This window comes from Anas acuta, chromosome 2 (genome assembly GCF_963932015.1).
Source record: "Anas acuta chromosome 2, bAnaAcu1.1, whole genome shotgun sequence".
NCBI lineage: Eukaryota > Metazoa > Chordata > Aves > Anseriformes > Anatidae > Anas > Anas acuta.
In genome coordinates this window covers 112,267,195-112,288,540 of record NC_088980.1, presented here as the reverse complement: position 1 = coordinate 112,288,540, position 21,346 = coordinate 112,267,195, and the positions used below count along the sequence as shown (strand labels likewise).

At 40.1% G+C, this 21,346-nt stretch overlaps 1 protein-coding gene across 1 annotated transcript in view; it reads left to right on the top strand.

Annotated features, from left to right (window-relative positions):
• Positions 1-21,346, top strand: part of LOC137851019 (chloride channel protein C-like) — an 85,736-nt gene that overhangs the window by 21,815 nt on the left and 42,575 nt on the right. Inside the window, exons 7-11 of the mRNA XM_068671713.1 lie at positions 203-397; positions 4,220-4,317; positions 9,807-9,907; positions 10,400-10,571; positions 12,179-12,350. Coding sequence (XP_068527814.1) covers positions 203-397; positions 4,220-4,317; positions 9,807-9,907; positions 10,400-10,571; positions 12,179-12,350 — 738 coding nt within the window. The remainder of the gene's footprint in view (positions 1-202; positions 398-4,219; positions 4,318-9,806; positions 9,908-10,399; positions 10,572-12,178; positions 12,351-21,346) is intronic.

The following is a 21,346-nucleotide window of genomic DNA, read 5'->3' as shown; positions in this document are numbered from 1 at the left end:
CTCTACTCCTGTGATGTTTGCAAGAGCACTACACTGTCTTGTGTGAGATCAGCTTTAAATTAATTAGCTGAGTCCTTAAACCAGGAGGAAAGATTTATTTCTTCTGTGGAAATTACTTTGTGGTATCAGGTTTTGTAGGAGAGGGTGCAATATGTCATGTCATTGGCAGGATGCTCAGAACATATTTTGCTTTTCAATGCAGGTTAAAAACTTGCTGGACATGCACATCTTTGCCTTCATTCCAACCATCCTACTTGGAATGCTTGGAGGTCTTTTGGGAGCTCTCTTTGTTTCCCTAAATATAAAAATTAATAAATTGCGTATGCGGTTCTTTAATTCAATTCCAAAATCATCAGTTAGAAAAACAAGCAAGCTGTTGGAAACCATGCTCATCCTTGTAAGTAAATAATCCTTTTCTCTTGATTATATAATGTTTACAGTGGTTAATGAGGGCAGATCATAAGTTGGTTGGATGCGAAAGTGAATTTGGCCCTCTGGTTCTTGACCTAATGTACAATGGAGTAGAATAAACATACAGATTTCCAGAGGATGTTTAGGTATCTAATGTTGGCAGGTATAAAAGAAAGTTGGTTGTTTTTGGTATCTTTTCTTTCTTTCTTTTTTTCTTTTCTTTTTTTCTTTTTTTTTTTTTCTTTAAATACTTGAAGTATTTTACTGTCCTGGTCTCCTGCTGCTGCTCTACTCTGATGGTACTAGCTCAGCTAAGTGACATCTGCCAGTCACGCTAGGGTGTTTTTGCACTTATTATATATAGAGAGCTGAAACAGTAGGTTTCATCCATTTTTCCCCACTTTCCCTTGCTCATGGCTGGCTTTCTCATTACCCCACAGATTTAGCTTGCTCCTATGCCCTGCAGCATAACCAGGTGGACATCTTTCTCCACCCCTCTGCACCTGGAAAACTTTTCAGCTGCCAGCATTGGAAAGAACAATCTGAGACCTCAGTCATATGTGTTCTTGCCTTAAGGCAGCAACGGAGATCTCTGTCTGTTGTAAGAACAGATGCATGAATAATAAAGGCTATAGTGACTTTGAAAGATGTGGCTAGGTATAGCAAACTTTCTGGACCCAGTTGTGTATCTGGGGTGAGTTAGCCCTATTCGTCACTGATGGAGGCTGGCCTGGAGTCTCAGGTATTGTGATATAAGGCATGATGGTGTTACTTCACCTCTAGGCTTTGCAGTTTCCATTTGGCATTGTATGACTTTTATACATACTATTGTACTTCCTTCCCTTCTGGGGAAAAGGTTGTTGAATTGTTTATCAATGAGGTGACCATATAGATACTCTTCTCCCATCAGCCCAGACACAGGCTTCAGCAGCATCTACTCTGAGGTGACAGAACACAAGCTTTGGGGAAAAGCAGTAGCTTGGCTTGCATTAGCTACCTGGATAATACTAATATAAAACGTTTAGTATTTTAAATACTAGAAGGGAAAATTTATAGCTAAAAGTGTCAATAACCATAAGCCGAGGTCAAGTTTCTGCAATCTGTAGCGATTCATTTTCTCCGCAGATTGGTACAGAGATGTGTATGTTTCCCCTAGGCTGCACTGTTTTTTCCCCTCTGTAAGGTCTGAAAGAGTAAATGTCATTTAGTCCTTGAATACTGTGCATGCTATGGAAGTCCAGTTCCTCCTCCTTGGCCAAGTCCTGCTCGTTGCTCAGAGCAGCCTCCTGCTTGCTTGGTTCTCTGTTAGCACCACAGAGATGCAATCTGAGCTTCTTTAGGCAGATCAGGAGAGAAGGAGGGATCTGCCGTGAGCACTCTGTGCAGGAGCACGTCCACACCATCGATGACAACTGGATTTTAGCTCCTCTTAGTGGCAGGATGTCGGCTTTTCAGCTTGGAGCCGTGTTCAGCATCTCGCAGACATGAGATACCCTGAGGAAGCTCATGTGAAGCTTTTTGCTTCTTTGTTTGAAAGAGTGGATGAAGTAGGTAGGAAAAACGGCATTTCTTTGCTCCAGAGAGCACCTTTTGCCTGCCCAGCCTTCTTCTGTTGTGCTATGAATTTGCTCCCAGGTCTTGAGGAGGAGTTGGGACTTTGTGCTGTTGGGTGCTGCAGTGATACACCATGAGAAAAATCCCTGAGCAGTGAGTTTTCAGTCCATCAGAATGAGGAGTAAAGTTCCTTTTGTGACTCCCATTAGTCCTGTGTAAACTAAATGGTTTCCAAAGGATCTCAGTTTGTGAAAGGTCAGGTTTGTAACAATCATTGTTTTAATGATTTGGAGCCAGAGCTCTGCTTTTGACAGCACTTCCCCTACCACTGGGAAAGGTTTGGCTTTCTCATAATACACTAGAAAAGCTTTACATAAGCTACTTAGAAAAACACACAGTTCCTTATTACTTTTTGGAACAACAACAAAAATCAGAAGAAAAAAACACAACACAACAGACAAACAAAAAAAAACAACATGCCACAACAGAAGCCAGCATGACCCAGCTTGTTAGAAGATACTGTAGGATTAAACTTGAGATTAGTTAGCAGAGAGTCAAAGATTCAGTATCAGACATAGAGAAATTGCCCAGTAGAAGCTATTTTATCCTGCTTAGGAGTGTCACCTTACTGACTCCAAAAGTTCATGGAGTGGTGAGCACCTTGCCAGATCACACCTGAAACTGCAAGAATAGCACGTGTTTTGTGGGCTGCAATTATTACAAAAGCTTTGCAACTTATATATTTTGCCTTCGTCATTTTAAATAAATAAATAAACAAACAACATACAAACACACATTTTTCCACATTACTTTTGTAGCATGAATTCTTGTTCAGACTGTTTTTCCTTTTTATTAGCTCTAGGGGATCCTGCTCAGGTCACAGTCCTTATTTTATTAAAAATTGGAAAAAAAAATTAAAAAAAGGCAGGAAAGAAACTGTTTGATCTAAGAAAGAACCATACAATTCTTTTTTTTTTTTTTTTTTTTTTTTTTTTTTTTTTTTGTCATAAACTCACATAATCAAGCAACTGAAAGAAACTATGTCACAGCGACTTTAACCCAAAATAATCTTGTATAAACCAGTCTGCATTTAAACTTGGAAAGAACCCATCATGGTATCTTCCACACCCACAACATAACCCGGAGTACCATTCCTTTGACTGGAATTGAATATCTAATCTTCAGCCCATAGATTAAGCAAAGCCGTCTTCCTAAGTGCCCTTCTGCCCCTTGGCCTGCATTTGCTTCTCTTCAATTCATCACCTTGCTCTCTGTGAGGAAATCACAGTGTAGATAAAGTTTTGCCAAGAATCTGGCAGCTATCTTTTTTTTTTTTTTTTTTTTTTTTTAATCTTGTTGACTAATGCTTCTGTTCCAAAAGCTTAGTGTTTCCATGGGCAGGGTGAACAATTTAAGGATATATGCATATATACACATATATTAAGCTGTCAAAACTTTAAAAGGTTAAGTGAAAAGATATATATTTTTTCTGTTTAGCTGTGAAGATAGGCTACTGCTTTAAATCTTTAGCCACTGGCTCTTTTCTAGCTGTCCTAGCTGCTGTTGGACTTTGTGGCTTTGGCAAAAACTTGACCTGGGTTTGAACTGTCCCAGAGTTAAGTTTTCAGAAACAAAACTTGACCTAAGCTTTGTGAAGACCAAACCTCTCCCAGTTTTACCTATCTCTTTTAGAAGTGCTCTGCCTGTAAGTTTATAATCTCAGAGATACAGAGAAACAAATGCTTGAGATACAATTGTCAGACAAATTAGTCACAATTGCAGGCAGCTGAATCTCAGCTTGAGGGCTTCTACCTGAGCTGTTTTATAACAATAGTATAATTGTGTGTTCCGATAATCTTTCTCTAGATGTCTATTGATTTTATTTTTTTTCCAAATCCTTTTTTTGGGAGATAACGGGGTGGTGGGGAGGCTGGATTCACAGTGAGCATCCAGCGTGCTCCAGATCTCTTGCTCAGGAGGTAGCCGTGGCCTTCTGATGGCTACAGAGAGAGAGACTGCAACTAGAGACCCAAGTTGCGATGGGTCAGTGCATTAAGTTAGATTAATCCGGGCCCTTTTTTTTTTTTTTTTTTTTTCCCCACAGGCAACAGCTGATATGGGATATGTGGGCAAGTCCCCAAGGACAATTGCTTTTTGGTAACTGCTGGCACTAGTGATTTTAGACACTTTTCTTTTTGTTTTTCTCTGTTTCTATGTCTCATGATAGTTTATTTGATTATTTGAATGCCTGCAGGTATGTACGACAACTGTTACTGTATATTTACCGTATTTCTTCTCCTGCACTCCAGTCATGAATGTGAGAGACGGCCAGCTGAGAAACAACTCAGAAATGTAAGTGGGGGGAAGTCATCAGGAGCACTTTCAATTAATTAAAATTAATATGTAAACTATCATACAATTAAAATTACAATTAATGTGTAAATACAATCATTCACATTTTTTCTCAGTTGTTACAATTTATATGTTAAATGTTACAGATTTGGGATAAAAAAAAATCAAAAGCCTGTCAGAACTGAATATTTAAAATGGAATAACCTAGAGACAAGAATCACACAATCTAGTAATCAATGGTGTTTAATCACACAAACTTTTCTAGTCAGAAACATTTGCCACCATGCCAAATTAAAGAAAAATAAAGAAATGAAGAAACAAAGGAGAGTTCAAAAATGGAAAGAGCCTGAAATGTGACTGTATGCATCATCCAAGTACATTTTCAATTTAGAATACTAATTTTGCATTAAAACATATATAGTCCATTTATATAGGTTCATAAGCCTATAGGTATCAGTTTGTGCTTTGACTGGAAAGCTGTAATGAGGAAAAACATTGTTTATTCTCAGCTTCTGTCAGCTACTGCTGGCTGAGGGACATGATCAGTCATCTATATAAAAACACCAACCGGTAATGAACACATCAGAGGTGCGTGCCAGTACAGCACAAACTGTAATAAGGGACCTTAGAATTACAAACATTGTCTTAATAAACAGACAGAGAATATGGAGCTGAATTGTTAGGGATTTTATTGGTGACACAGCTGAAAAGGTCCTTGAATTTGTTACAAGTTTTGCAGTCCAAGTATCCTTTTTGAGAAATACTTATGAGGAATCCAGAGGAAACAGAAAAGGAATAGCTTGGATTTTAGGTGAAACAATAGTTTGGTTTCACAGTCACTGCAAATGGTCACTACCAGCTTGTAGTCTTACATATCCTCCTTCCAAGTGGGCAGCATCCTATCGTGCATGATATGGATAGTAAATGCTGAATAACTTGCCATTGGTGACTGGACTCCAAACAGCTTATTTAAGTACATGGAAAGCAGACATAATTCCCTATTCTTGCCATCAATTCTAGACTAGCATTTGACTTGCAATACTTTTTTTTAGTATTGTCTGCTATACTACATATTTACATATTTTTTATAAAAACAAATTTTGTCATCTACTTAGTACCTTGACTTAGTGACTATGGCTTTTTGGTTTGCTACAGGAAAAGCTCTCTTCCTCACCACAACATTCTTTTTATTTCAAGAACAGAATGCTTCCAAAATGTTATTTTTCAAAGCAAAACTATTTTTACTCTAAAGAAAAACATCTGAAACCATGATAATTTTATTCTTTTTTGGTTTGTCAGTCTCTGAATGAAAAATAGTCAGGCTGATCCAACCTAGAGGCTAAACTGTCTTAATGCCAATTTTTCATTTGCTGTGGCTGCAAGTTTTAGAGTACATCCTGTTGAAAATGGATAGATCTGAAGGGAATTAAGCACCAAATTATCATGGACTTTGCAAGGCCATGCATCTGCTGAAGGTAGTGATAATGTCTCCAGTGAACCTGTAATAAGGTACAAAAGTGAACATGGATAAGAAGCTTGTTAGTTTTTCTCCTGTTCTTAGAAATTTAGAGAGAGAATTATGATTGCGATCATGAGATTTTAGTTGGGATCATTTAAATTTGGCTCATCACAGCTTAACGTGAAATTTAAAATCAGTGATCCAGGGACAAGTAAATATCATTAACCATTAAGTATCCAACAGGTGGGTAATAGACACCCTTGCTGCTTTAAAATGTCCAATAAGAACCATGTAACAAAAAGATTCTGAGATGCTTGTTTTTGTCTTTTGTACTGATCCAACTTTTTCAGTGAAGTGTGTATATATGTATATATATATATATATATTTTTTTTTTTTTCTTCTTTTAAACCACAACATTACAACAGCTGCAGCTCCAGATGGTGCTGGATGTGGCTGTGCCAGTATGACAGTACTTCCTTCTAGCATAGCTTATCTTCATTAATTTATGTTGGACCCGTGTTTGCAATAAGGTTTTGTAATACTTCCAGAAGCCCCAGATATTCCTAGGAGAATGTGGAATAGGAGGACATGGGGAGACAAGAGGTAGTAAAGGAGCAATGGGCTCCTTCCCATTCTTCTTAGCAGGTCCTGGTGAAGCACATGCAGTGTAGCATTGCAGTACTCCCATCCATGCCAGAGACAAATCTGTCTTTAGGAGCAAAAATTAAATGTACAGGAAGTGGAAGCGGGGACACATGGCCTGGGAAAAGTACAGAGATGCTGTGTGGATGTGCAGGGATGGGATCAGGAAAGTCAAGGCACAGATGGAACTGAGCTTGGCAAGGGATGCCAATAACTGGAAAGGATTCTATAGGAACATTGCTCAGAAAAGAAAAGCCAAGGAGAGTGTGCCCCCTCTGATGAATGAGAAGGGTGAACTTGTAACCACAGACATGGAGAAGGCTGAGGTACTCAACAACTTCATTGCCTCAGTGTTCACTGACCGTCAGGCTTCCCAAGTCTTTTGTTTCCCTGAACCTGTAGACGGAGGCTGGGGGAGCAAAGTCCCACCCACTGTAAGTGAAGAGCAAGTTCAAGGCCACCTGATGAAGCTGAACAGGTAAAAGTCTATGGGGCCTGATGACATGCATCCGAGGGTCCTGAAGGAGAAGCTAGTTGCCAAGCCCCTCTCCATCATATTTGAAAAGTCCTAGCAGTCAGGCAGGGTCCCTGGTGACTAGAAAAAGAGAAACATGACTCCCATTTTCAAAAATGATAGAAAAGAGGACCCAGGGAACTACAGACCAGTGAGCCTCACCTCTGTGCCTGGGAAGATGATGGGAAAGATCCTCCTGGAAGCAATGTTAAGGCACATGCAAAACAAAGAGGTGGTCTGAGACAGCCAGCATGGCTTCACCAAGGGTAGATCAAGCCTGACCAATTTGATGGCTTTCTATGATGGAGTTGCTTCATCAGTTGACAAGGGAAGACTGACCGATGTCATCTACCTGGACTTGTGAAAGGCCTTTGACAGGGTTCCATATAACGTCCTGGTCTCCAAATTGGAGAGATATGGATAAGATAAGTGGACCATTCAGTGGATAAGGTATTAGCTTGAATGTCACACCCAGAGAGTGGTGACTGATGGGTTTATGTCCAAGTGGAGGCTGGTGACGAGTGGTGTACCTCAGGGTTCTGTCCTGGGACTGGTACAATTTAATATATTTATCAATGACATAGACAGTAGGATCAAGTGCATCCTCAGCAAACTTGCAGATGACACCAAGCTGAGCGGTGCAATTGATTCAGCAGAAGGAAGGGATACCATCCTAAGGGATCTGGAAAAGTTTGATAAATGGGCCCATGTGAACCTAATGAGGTTCAGCAAGTCCAAGTGCAGGGTGCTACACTTGGGCTGGGGCATTCCCAGATATGAGCACAGTCTGGGAGACAAACTCACTGAGAGCAGCCCTGTGGAGAGGGACTTGGGGGTTGTGGTGGATGAAAAGCTCGACATGACCCAGCAATATGTGCCTGCAGCCCAGAAGGTCAACTGCATTCTGGGCTGCACCAACAGAGGAGAGGCCAGCAGGGTAGGAAGGTGATTGTGTCCCTTTGTTCCGATCTGGTGAGTCCCCTCTTGGAGTGCTGTGTCCAGGTCTAGGGCCCCCAACACAGGAAGGAGGTGGATCTGTTAGAGTGGGTCCATAGGAGGGCCACAAAGGTGATCAAGGGGCTGGAGCACCTCTCCTACGAAGAAAAGCTGAGAGAACTGGCGCTGTTCAGCCTGGAGTAGAGAAGGCTCCGGGGTGACCTCATTGCAGCCTTTCAGTACTTGAAGGGGACTTATAAAATGACAGAGAGCAATCCTTTGCTCAATCAGATAATGACAAGACAAGGGGGAATGGTTTTAAACTGAAATAGGGAGATTCATATTATAGATTAGAAGGAAATTCTTCACTCAGAGGGTGGCAGAGTCACTGGAACAGGTTGCCCGGAGAAGCTGTGGATGCCACATCCCTGGAGGTGTTCAAGGTCAGGTTGGATGGGGCTTCGAGCAATCTGATCTAGTGGGAGGTGTCTCTGGCTATGGCAGTGGGTTGGAACTAGGTGATCTTTGAGGTCCTTTCCAACCCAAGCCATCCTATGAATCTATGATTTACTGATTTCAAACTGAAAGAGTCAGTGGTACGAAAGCCTGTGCATAAAGAAATCCTGCATCTCTGTTCTTTGTTCTTCCCGCTCAACCATGTGTTTTAATTGTAAAAACTTTCTCCTGTTGTTTCTCTCTCTGCTATTTTGACATCACTGCAAGTTTCAAATTACCTCTGAGATGTGCTGGCTTTTGTGTATACTCCTTTACTGGTAGTAAAGACATTGTTTGTATGGAACTTGAGGTTTTGCTAGAAGTGGGTTACACAATCATTTGATTTCTCAAGCAGGATGGAGTAAATAAGTTTTTAAAATTTATTTATTTATTTATTTATTTATTTTAATTGACCATTATGAATTTGGAATATGTTCTCTGAGTGATTGGATTAATGTAAAAGGCAAATACAAGATTGGGGAAGTATCTTGTGTTCCTCTGGTTGCCAATCTGGGGTCTGGAAGAAATTTTCTTGTACTAGATATTGGCTGCATTTTAAGTTTCCCTTGTAGTTCTGAGCAGGGATCAGGTGGGTCAAATACCACAGATCTCTGGCTCCTTGTTCCAGGAACAGAGTTCATATTGTTACTGTTTGGGTTGTGGTGCTGTCCAAAACATGCTGGATACCTCCCAGACTCACAGAAGAAAGTCATACCTGCTTGGAGGACACAATTGCTCAAGATGACCAAGACTGAGAAAGTGTCCAGGAATAGATGTGCTGTACCAAAAGTCTGGTTATAGTCAGCATGATAACTGGCAGTCCTAGTTGCAAGTTTTCTGATGTTGAAATAACTGGTGCCAGTATTTACCAAGGGAGAGTTTTGAGAATGCACTGGACAAACATCTTTTAGGTGTGGTTTGGGTACAGTCTGCAGTGCGGTGGAAGACAGGAACCTCTGAGTCCTTCCTGATCTTTGTGGTACTCTCCTGTACTAACCTGTCCATCTGCAGATGCATTTGTGAGTTTGGGATGCTGTGCTTACCCACAGAAATGTTCATCAGGAGTGACAAAATTCTGGTTTGTTGATCCTGTTTTACAGTTACAATGGTACAAGGAGATCAAGGCCAGGCTGCACATTTTAAACCATTTTTCCCCCCATTTTCCCAGTTTTAGGTAGTGCAATGTGATTCCTGGTTTTGGAAATTTTGGTTTTCAGCAGCTTTATGCAGAGGAACAAGAGCATTAATAAACCAGGTTTATTAATTTAATGGAATAATTAATAAATTGTTCTAGTAAACTAGATTTATTAGTGAATAAAACAACTTAATTGGGAGATGAAAGGGAAAGTAGGCTTTCTGTGTAAAATGTATCCCTAACAGACACATGCTGTATGGTCAGTAAGGTAAGTTAGATTTTTTGTTTGTTTTTAATGTTTAAGCAGAAATCTGTTCAAAAGGGAAATTTCAGAATATGGTTGTTCACCAAGCACATCATGGATTGGTCCAGATGGAGTCAGATATTCTAATCGAACCTTCAATCAAGGTAAGGAAAGCTAAGTGATTGATACCAGAGAACCAACAATGTATGTAACCAGACGTGATATCCAAGTATATTTACTCGTAACATAGGTTTTCTTCAAAATAATGTAGTGCTCCCTTTGGAGGGCTGTGTCAGAACTAAATCCCATATTTGAGCTCAGGACACTTGGAAGTTTCTGAATTACCTCTGAAAAGGATGGGGAAAGAGCCTTGCTAAAGTAGTATGGTTGCCATTCATTGGCTTAACTGATTGCTGTTTCTCCTTGTTTAGTTCAAGATTAATACCACAAAGCAGACTGAAAAGAACAAATAATGTTCCTTGTTTTCCTGAAAATGCCTCAGATAACTTGTCATGTCAACTCAAACTTATTTTTGATTTCTATACTTTTCTGACTTTTATCATGCTTAGGCAAATGAGGACTAATTCAGCATGGATTTTTGTAAAGGATCCTTTTGTTGTTTTATATCTCTCCATATCTCTTCCTCTGTGTTGCAGCTGCTGCGCTTCTAGTTGAAAATGGGAAGCAAGGGATCACATATCTTTTTAAACGTGGGACTCATGAGGAATTTGGATACACATCCCTCTGCACTGCTTTGGCATTTTATTTCATCCTCAGCTGCTGGACTGCAGGTTCTGCTGTTGCCAGTGGCCTGGTTATTCCTATGCTGTAAGCTTTGCCCATTTTGGTTTGAGCTGTCTATACAAAAGGCCTGTGTTGAGTAGAAACAACCTGAGTGGTAAGATGAAAGGTTGGCAATAGCAAAGCTATAATTGCTCGGAGGAGGTTGTATAGGTAGAACAGGATGGTTTGCTTGGAAAGAGAGGCTAAAATTGAGGAAACAAATGAAGAAAAATCATCTGAGAATAGCAGTAGAAGAATGATAGCCAAAACTGTGTACTTTCCAGCATAGATCATTTGAATCCTTTGGGGACCCAGCCTCGACTGCTGGCTCCATCTCTGTAACTGTAGAAATACCGGTTCAGATCCAGACTTTTCATCTGTTTCTTATGCACATAATAGCCTGAATCTTAATCTTGGACATCAACACCCTAGACTTTGGAGAAAACTGCTGTTAGGTCTTTTGTTGTAAGTTTTTAGAAAGCTGTTGTAGACTAGAGCAGAGTTCTTACTGTAATGTTAAGAGATTCGATGTGCATACTGAAGTGTTCAGTGAGCAAGGAGTCATGGCTGGAGGTTGGATATCAAGGCGGGTGGGTATCTGGCATGGTGCAATTCAAATGCCGAAAAAAACTCTGAAAAGAAACTCATGTTTCTTTGCCCTACCCCTGAGTAGCCCCTCTCTTTCACCTCTTTTCCTCTCCAAGCTGATGTCTAAACCACTTTTTGATATGTAGTGATTGCTGAAGCATGGCATAGTTGGCTGTGTAGATACTGATAGTCAAGTCTTTCAGCCAGCTCCTGATAAGCTAGTTTTTGTAACCATTTTAGAACTGCATCTAACAATAGAATGAATCAACTGTATGAATAAATGGGAGAGAAAAAAAAAAAAAGAGGGAGAGTAAAAGTGCGAGATGAAGCTCCCCAAGTCAGCTAATATATATCACATATGTGCCTATATTATATATAATAATAATTCACCATTCCTGGAAGGTGAATGCCTGTGCAAATGCAATTAATGGGCTGACACTTGGAAATGTATATTTAATTGCATGTGGAATTAAATGCTGTATCTCACCCCAGAAATTACATGTTCAGCTGTGCTAAATTTTGGTTTTGTTCTTCAGTGTAGCACATGGTTAGTATGACGACTCCTGGGTTCTCTTCACAGTTTCATTCCTGCTTAGCTTTAGGCAGGTCATTAATACCTATTACTCCATTTCCCCATTTGTTATCTGGTTGTAATATTTTAATTGCCAGGTTTATGGGATGCACATAGACTTAGTTTTAAGAAATTATATAAAGCTGGAGCTCCAAAAGTGTTTCTTCTGTTTGTTTGTTTGTTTTGTGCGTACATCTGTAATCTGTATTTTTGACTGTATTCCTGTAAGATTTATTCTCATTTGGCTTTGAACAACATTAAGCAACACACGCACATAGTTCTTTTTCTTCAAATTATAGCAAATTTGGCAGTTTCCTGCTAGTGATTGGAACTAAATAATCATTCATAATAAGGAAGGAAGCTAGAGCTTTTTTTGGGAAAGGAGTTGTTACAGAAGTTCGTGATTAAATCTGGGACTAGCAAGTTACTAGAAGCACCTCTAGAAAACAGGATCACTGGCAAAAAGACTGCTCTTTTTTCTTCTCACATACAGGTACACAGGAGCTTTGTATGGCAGAATAATTGGTTTGATTCTTGTTTCCATTTTTGGTGTTCAAACTAATGAATATGGAGCATGGATTGATCCAGGTCTGTTTGCTGCCATTGGGGCTGCCTCCTTTTTCAGTGGAGTGTCAAGACTCACCATCTCCCTCACTGTTATAATGGTAAGTATGTTTTCAGGTGTTTGTGTGGCTGAGGTTGTGCTGAGCTTTTGCTGCTGCAGCTAAATGAACCACAGATGGTGTCCCACACACATTGGACCACAGAGAAATAAATGTTTGGCCTAGTTATTTCTAGTTCACCTGGAGAGGTTTTCCTTTCCTTTCCATTCCATTCCATTCCATTCCATTTTCAAACATCTTTTGGTTACAGAAACAGTAATGGCTCCAGCAGTTTACAAACAAGGAAGCAGAATATACCATCTCTTCTTCTTCCAGATTACAAAAAATAGTAGACCACACTGCCTGGCTTGTGAATTGACTTCTGTGAGGGACCGAGGGCCTTGTGAAGTGCATCTTTTTATTTTGGGGATGAATATAGCCTTCTGGACAGTGAGAGAAGGACTTGCAGTAGTATAGGCAAGCGATGCAAAGGGAGGCTTCTCAGGCCTCTCTGGTAAATTTATGCCTTATAGATTTCAAATTTTTGAGGTTCCCTTGTGACATGCTTCACATTCACATTTCCTTCCCTCCTCCTTTTGTAGCAGACCACTTTGAGTCTACACTGCAATACTTTCAAAGCAAACCTCTGAAAGTTGAAAGCTAAAGGAGGTGCAAAGGACAGCCTTATAATTAGAGAGGAGGTTCTTTGCACCTCCCTGATTGCAACACCTGGGGATGGTGAGTTGTAAGGTGCAGCTGAAATTCAGCTCAATCAACACAGAAGTGATTTTGAGGTCACAAGGGCAAGCTTTCACAATGTGGAAATTTCACCTCTGACTAAACCAAGTCTTGGCTGCCTCTGCCCAAACAGATCTCATTAAAATCTTTGCAGATGTCGGAATTCACCCAGAGTGACCAAGTGGGGATTTTCTCTCCTAGTACACTGTTGCGCAGCATCTGATAAAGCGTCTGCTTATCGGCACTCACTCGGAGCTGGGGTCATTTTAGTGATAGGCTGTGTAAATTGTGTAGGAAGCATTTCCGTGAAGTTTTAACTTGAAAGGTGGTGTAAGTGCATAAAAACTTGTCTGTTGTGAAAGAATAATTAGAATGATTACGGAAACACTCCTCCTTCAGTGTCCTTGTGATATTTTAGCACTTGCTTAGCCTTTAAGAACAAATGTACTCTGTTATTTTTGCTTATGCTATTGCTATTAGGCATCTTTTTTTAAGATCTGAATGATTTGTTGGCCAGCTACAATGTCTGTAAGACTTGAAGTGTGGAAAGCTGATGCCTGAACAATAGGTGTAAGTTTCTGAGAGCTCCAATTGCCACTAACTGTAATGTGTCTTCCAAAGTAGAAGAAATTTTACCCTGAATTTTCTTGCAGTGACTCAATAAATCTTAATTGAAGCATTGTTTATAAAACATTAAGTTAGGGTCTTGCTGCAGATATAGGTCCTCAGGGGCAAAAGCAGCTGACTGACATCTTCCTTAGCTTTGTGCCCATGAGGCTGTGCTTCATTGCAGGGAATTGAGGAGTGAATGTGTGCCAGAACACTTGCTGGTCTTGGATGACAGAACCACATTTAATTCAGCTCTAGTAGAGAGGAAAAAACCTATGTTTTATTTGCTTCAATTTCTCCCTGCCTTCCCAATTACCTGCACTTTTTTTTTTTTTTTTTTTTTTTTTGTCTAAGTTCCCTGAGCATGCATGTACAGCACGTGCAAAACAATAGCTGGAAACCGTTAAGAGAGCTGTACAAAAATCGGTTGAAAAGGCACTAGAAAAATGATTAGGATTGCATTGCAATGTGTTCTGAATTCCCCTAGGTGTCATGTTATAACTCTTCTGTGCCTCTTTCTGCACAGGGAGATTGTGTTTCAATTCATGTTCATCCAAGATAAATAGCTGCATTGCTTGAGGAAATATTAATTTTTGAGGAGAAAAAAGGTCTTGGACATGACAATGCAAAAACATAATTAAAAGGTTGTGCCCTCAAACCATAAAATGCACATATTTTTCCTATATTGTCTGATGGGTTCAAAAAGAATTGAGAATGTTTGCTTTGGCTTTTCACGCGGCCTTCCATTTGGAAACAGTTATGAGTGTGGGACTTGCAGTGAACAGGTTTGTAAAATACTTTCTTTTTTTCTCATGGCAGACCCCACAGGCATCTGCCCACCTCTTCTTTCTTGGCTGCCTTTTTCTACCCCCCATGCTGACACTCGACTCTCATCCTCCTCAGCTCTTTGTGGCAAACAGGAGATGTGGTGACATTTTCTTTGGCGAGCACACGGACCAGCCTTATGATGTGCCTTCCCGCAGCCTTCTGTCTCTTGTGTCTGTGTTTTGTGTCCTGAGCTTGGTGGCTTTAGATATAGGAAGAGAAATAGCATCTTCCTACAAGGTGTGGTTTGTGTCCAGGACATTGTATTTTTACCTCTAAATCATGCTGCCTTGAAAAGACATTACACTGGCTTGAAGAGAAAGGACAGTACTGGGCCAGCCTAGAATTAGTGTTCTTATCCAGTAATGGTGATGCTCCTATGGACAAGTTGTTCAGCAGCCAGCCTCAGAAAGAGGCTTGATTTATACTGATTTGGGTCCTTTGACCTATGAGTTGTCTTCCTTTTTGTTCACACATGAAGGAAAGTAGCCTTGATTCTCTCAGTTTTCCTGCCAGTTCTGTTCAAACAGAATTAAAGCAATATATCAGTTTATTGGTCTGATTTATTTCTCAAGATCTCTACTGATGGATATGGGGAATGTGATAAATTGTGAAAAGGTTAAGACTCAAAAACCTCCTCTGAGTGTGAAACACTGAAATATCAGTCTTTCAACAGATGTAGAATAAAAGAGAAAACAGCATGTTCCTTAGGATTTGGACGGGGAAATGCCATGTCATTGTATAAGCCAGAGGAAAATGTACATAGGGGATTAAATTGCCTAAGGTCCTTCCTTCTCTAGCTAACGGCAGGTGTGGCTGCTGTGAACGAGTGGCTGGTGCTAACGAGCAGTATCTTGCTACTGAAATAAAATGACCATCTGATGGTGGGTCTGAGAATTATGAAAGGTTAATGGCAGAACTAACAAGCTGTATGCAAAGTCAGCTGATTCATAAGGCAGTATGGAAGGATCAGGGACGAAGGTTGTTTGTGCTCTCTGATACTTACCTCAGGACAGGCACGGTGGTGGAGCATGGTACATATTAATCTACGTTACTGTATGTCCTATAGCTTGGAATTTTCATATTTTTTATAGGTTTTTCATCAAGAAACTAAAATTAACTGTTTTTTTTTTCTTTTTTTTTTTTCATAATTTGGATGCATCAGTTGTAACATATACTTCTGACGTGCTTCACAGCAGGGATACAGGTCATCTTGGATAAGTGCAATGTAATAGCTGTATCAGCAGGTAGAAGCAATTAAACCCTAACCTCTTTGCTCTCTCTGAATTTCTTTAGTACTTCTAATTCAGACAAAATGTGCTTACCTCAAATTATAGGCAGGATATATTACTGCAAATTCTGTGGCTAGGCTTCTCACTTCCCCTGAGAGAGCGACTCTTAAGTCCTCTCAAGAGAAATTTAAGTAGAGCGTCAGCCATGGGCACTTACTGTAGGTATGAGAGGCACACCTTTTTTTGCAGGTATTATGTAACCTATAGCTCAATGTTATCCAACTAATTAGAGAAAAGTTATAGGATGAGCAGAATGGTGATATAAGATGTTAGAAAAGTAAGCATAGGACTTTTAAAACATATGTAAAATCTGCCTGGTGTCCAGGTTTTCACAAGACAGCTGTGTTGCCCAGTGGCTAAAGGATAAAATCTTGGCTTGTCTATGTTGTTGCTAAAGAGAGATCATCAGGGGCCAAAAATTGTCATCAGTTTAATTTTTTTTTTCTCCTATGTGAGGCCTGAGCTAATGGGTGAGAGCTCTATTTTACAGGTGAAGGTGGGTAACTTCTACATTAGCTGGGCAAGAAAATTGTGGTATATATTACACTTGGATTAAATGTAAATGCTACTATATGTACATTCTAGGATTTCTTCTTACCTAATGGGAAGCAAGAAAAAGTCAGTATAGCCGTGCCTTTTGACATGCTGTCAGCAGTTGGACTGTGCTATTTTCCACCTCAGCTTCCCCTTTCTAAGTGCAGGAGAACCATGGATTGGATTGCTAGTGGCTCAGTTGCTCTGCTCAGTTGCCCTGCCCATGGCAGGGGGTTTGGAACTAGGGGATCTTTAAGTCCCTTCCAAACCAAACCATTCTGTGATCCTACAGATCCAGCTGCTCTGCTGGTATTATTACTCCTTGCTCCTCCTCATGCAAAATACTAGTGCTTTTTTGCCTTCTGCAGCCTCCACCTCTATTTAGATGGGGGCCATTCCCACCACCTGGACCTCCTGCATTCCCCTTGTCCCTTCTGATCCTTGAGCTGGGAGCAGATATCAGAGTGAGCTCACAGGACGTGCAGCAGCAAAACAGTGCTCTCATCTGGGTGCTCTTTGTCGTCTGTTTTGTGAGTGCCCTGGGACTGTTGTGCTGGCAACAAGGAGAGCCTGCAAAAGGAGTTGGCTGTTACTCAAGGAGGTGTTCCTGCAGAAGTGCAAAGTGTCTTAAGTGCAAACTGTGCCTTATGTGAGACCTGTTCACTTGCTTGTAGGTTTCTTAGCATCTTGCTCTAGTAAGAAAAGGGGACAGTAGGAATACAATTTGAACAAGCTGACTTCAAGTCACCCTTAATTCCCAACTACAGAGCATGTGCTTTTCTGTAATGAACTTCTCATTACTGTAATGTAATGTGTTTCCCCTAGTTTGTATTAGTGTTTTTGTTTGTTTGTTTGTTTGTTTTTTAATTACTAAATGCACAAATGAGTGCTGTTTCAAAGCTGGGCTTAATTACAGGAGCCCTGCGTTCTTCCTGAGTGGAGGAGCAGCTAACCCCCAAACAAGGGGCTCAGGAGCTGTGGCACTGTCATGCTGTGGAGTGGACTTCAGGAAATGGAGGGTTTTAAATTTCAGTCTGTGACAGCTCTTCAGGGCAGGTCCTGAACAGCAGGACAAATAGAACACAAATAACTACAGGAAATGCATGATATTTTGCAAGATGACAGATTAAGGATTTAATAAACCTTCTGGTCTTAAAACAAACCATTCTTGATTTCATCACATACAATGTGGTGTAGCATCTAGTTGAAGAAAAGGGGGCTCACTTCCACACTCATAGTGCCATCCGAAGTGCCATCTTTTTGTTGATAAAGATAGTCATTCACTAAGGTGTGAGGAGAAAACTTTTCTGAACACCGAGGGTGCTTTTGGTCTACCAGAAAGCAGGAGAACAGACTGATTTGAAATACATGAATTTCTTGTTCAAGTGAAAAATCTTATGGTAAAACACAGAAAAAGTTTCTTCAATACTTAGCTTTGTGGTGGGAGTGACTATAAACATTGAAGTCTGCAGTAGGTTGCTTTTTCAGCATCACTCTCTTTAGAATGATCACACACAAAAAAAATCCCTTCTACTCTATTTTTGACTGAAAATTAGGATTTCAGATTCATTACATGAAAACCTTGAATTTTTCATCAAAAAGCTGGACACCTGAGAAACAAAGATAAAGCAAAAGCTATTTGAAATATCTTGCCATGAGCTTTGTTGTTTCATGTTATCATTTCTCTGTAAGAGATGAAATATTTCCCATGAAACACCAAAGAGACTTCCTTAGCATGTTCTCAGAAGGAGGGGGCAATGCACGGTGCATCATGAAAGATGTAGTTGAATCTGAGAGGCCAGCCTATATCCAATTTTAAAATTCTCATGAGACACCACAATAGCATTCCAAACCAAAGCTTTTTGGATTTTAACCTAAGAAATACTGCTCTATAGGGATGATAAACAATTTGTCAAGTCACAGGAACATTCCATAAAAATGTGTGCTGGTAGGGAAAAACAGAACAACCCCCTTTTTTCTGGATGATAGCCTTGTGAACTCAGCCCAAGAAAGTCAGAACAAGTCCCCTCTGATTCATTCATTCATCATCCGTAAAGAAGAACTTCAACCATAGGACAGTGGTTAGTCTGTAGGTAATTCACAAATTAGAAGAGAATCCAGCTTCATCTCTCATATAGCTGCTTCAGCTTTGGCACCAGGTTCTTATCAGTAAAATAAATAGATATGCCTGAATTATACATGGATTCAATTGGCATTGAACTTTTAGAAAGTTCAGTTGTGCATCTGAAATATTGAAATGGAGACTGCATTTCTGCTTTAAATACACACATTGGAAACGAGGTTGTAATGTGAGAAGATAACATTTTTATATAGTCATTTTTCTGGCTCTAACTTACAGTAGCTTTAAAGGTATTTTATAAATAAAGCGATCTAGTGTATTACAACATAGAATTGTACATATGGGACGTGTAATACAAACCTTAATGAAAGTTCATGAGAATTTAATGTGCAGAAGTTATTTTTAATTCACAGTATCTTATCTGTTTTCAATTTTTTTCAAATTACAGAATGCAATTGGGCTGTCTTATGTGTTATTTCTTTGCCAAATTTAATTTGTTTCCAAATTTCCAAATTAAAGGCATTTTTTCTGTTACACTGTCAAGAAAAGCATCTGAAACCATTAAGTTCTGTTATATTTTTAACTTAAAAACCTTCAGAATATTGCCAATAGTATTTTTTCCAAACTTTGTGAAAATGATTTATCTCTGGGACAAAAGCTACCTCTTTTTTTTTTTTTTCTTTTTCTTTCTCTAGCCTGAGGGGTTTATTATCATCTTAAATTAAAAACCCCATGTAACCGGCTGCTCTAATGAATAGGGGCTCGGGGCCAGAAATCCCTGTTTGATTCTTGGACCCAGTTGAAACAGGAGCAAGTGATTATACAGCCCAGCAGCTGCTCTGCTGAGCAAGGTCTGTCGGTGGGAAGGAGACGCCTACTGTTGGTCTTCAGAGAGGCAGATCCCCAAGGAGAACTGTGTCCTCCTCCCCTCTGCCCAGATGGGCAGGATGTGTTTTGTTCTTGCAGTTTCAACATTTTGCCTGTTTTCTTGTTTGTTTGTTTTTCAAGAAGAATAAGACTGGGTGTGGGACACAAATGATGGTGGCAGTGAGTAAAGGTGTGTGGCTGTTGTAAGCAATACTGAGTGGAGGCAGGCACAGAGGGGAAGCTGTGAAAGCGTGTGGAAAAGGAGAAGCACAAAACAGAAGCAGAAATAGTAGCCACTGGGACATGTCCTAAAGGTAGCTATTCTCTCATTTTGAAGTATGAAAGAGTGGTAATGAAAGAACTCTTGAGTGCTTGAGGATGTGTCTGAAGACAGCCTGTAGAGCCAGACCTGAGCTGCTTTCTGGCATCTCTAAAAGAAACGGAAAATCACCCAAACTGTCAGGTTGTTGTCCGCTGGTGACTTCTGTAGCCTCTGGTGCAACTTCCAAAATGGTTTTAGAGAGGAAGAAGTTGCATGGTGGTAGAAAGAGTGGATGGTGGAGTTGTCTGTTGCTTCAGGTCATATATCATGAAGAGCGACCTCAGGCTACTCTGGTTATACCACTCCCACCTTATGTTCTTCCTTACCCTGACCCTTGTTCAAAGAAAAGAGAATTTATTTGAAAGTACAAAGTTGTATTTTTCCCTTTCTCCTCTTTGTCTAGCAGGGTGTATGCAGTACTGGAGAGGGAACAGACAAAGAGACAGGAAAGAACTGACTGTAAGAAATGAATACCTCCTTTGGCAGCACAGACGCTGGGAGACCTCTGGTCGTGCCTCCCTCTGACTTGCTCAAGACAGAAGGGCATGAAAGGGACATCGGACTCCTGGGGCAACCACAGCCTGGTGCTCTGGAGAGAAAATGATATGGAACATGTGGCTGTCTATGAGGAGAGCCATTTCTGTGAGGGAGTAATGACGGCTCCAGGAAACAAGTCACGTTGGCATTTGTCCTGTGACATTGGTGCAGATGAGACAAGATTGTCATGCTTACTTTAGAATGGGTACATACTTACGTGCTTTCCTTACCAGGAAGCTTTTTTTTTTTTTTTTTTCCCCTGCTGGTCAATATGATGTGCTCCCTCTACAGTGAGGTTCAAATTCTTCTCTCCTCTACACCAACACAGCATTATAAATGCTTAAAAACAGTTCAGTACAATCACTCCAGCAAGGTTACTTAACATCAAACTTAGTTTTGGTCAGGACCATCCACATAGCTAGATTCTTCATTTTAATTCCCTACAAGAGTGCCACATGGTTGATTTTTCCACCTTGTTTTCCTGGGAAAAGAAAAATCTTTTGGAAAAGTGGAGACAAATGTAGTTTTTCAGATTGTTCATATAATGTTTCCTTCGAAGCAGGCAAAGGAAATGCCTAATTATCTGGAAACTCAGTTGGCAGGTTCTTCCCAGAGCTAGACTGTTCAATGCATCAGCCCGTCACAGTTAAATACTTTAGGGCTCACTTAACGTTTTTGATTACACCTGAGATGGTTCACAGAAGCTGTTTTGACAAGGCCTAATTTTCTGTTACTAAGCTGTCTGATTTTTTTTTTTTTTAATGAAGAGTTTAAATCCTAGTCAAAACAATTTCTCAGAATCTCCAAGCCTATAGTTATTCTTAACAGGGTAAGCATTGGCTATGCTTATTCTACCTGTCAGAAGGAGCCCAGTGAGTCTGAATGGTGAGTTTAAAGGTGTTTCCTAATCTGACAGTAAGTGGTCACCTCTTAACAAAGAAGGGGAGATGTACAGTAGTATCGTACTGATCCTAGTTCTGTTCATTTTAAACACAAAAAGTTAAACCCAACTGTTTATATATTTGAGTAACAATACATAACCAACAAGCTATTGCATACATTAAGTCCTATTATTTTCTGTTGAACATATTCCAAGCACTGTGTATTTTTCAGCAGTAGCCTGTCTGGAAAATAAGTGAAACTACTCTCACAGAGAAGGGGATGGAAAACCACTTCAGGACTTCAGATTTTGTAATGTACTTCTTTAAGAAACTAGAGGCTCAGTGAATGATCACCTATGGTAGATTTGGAAACA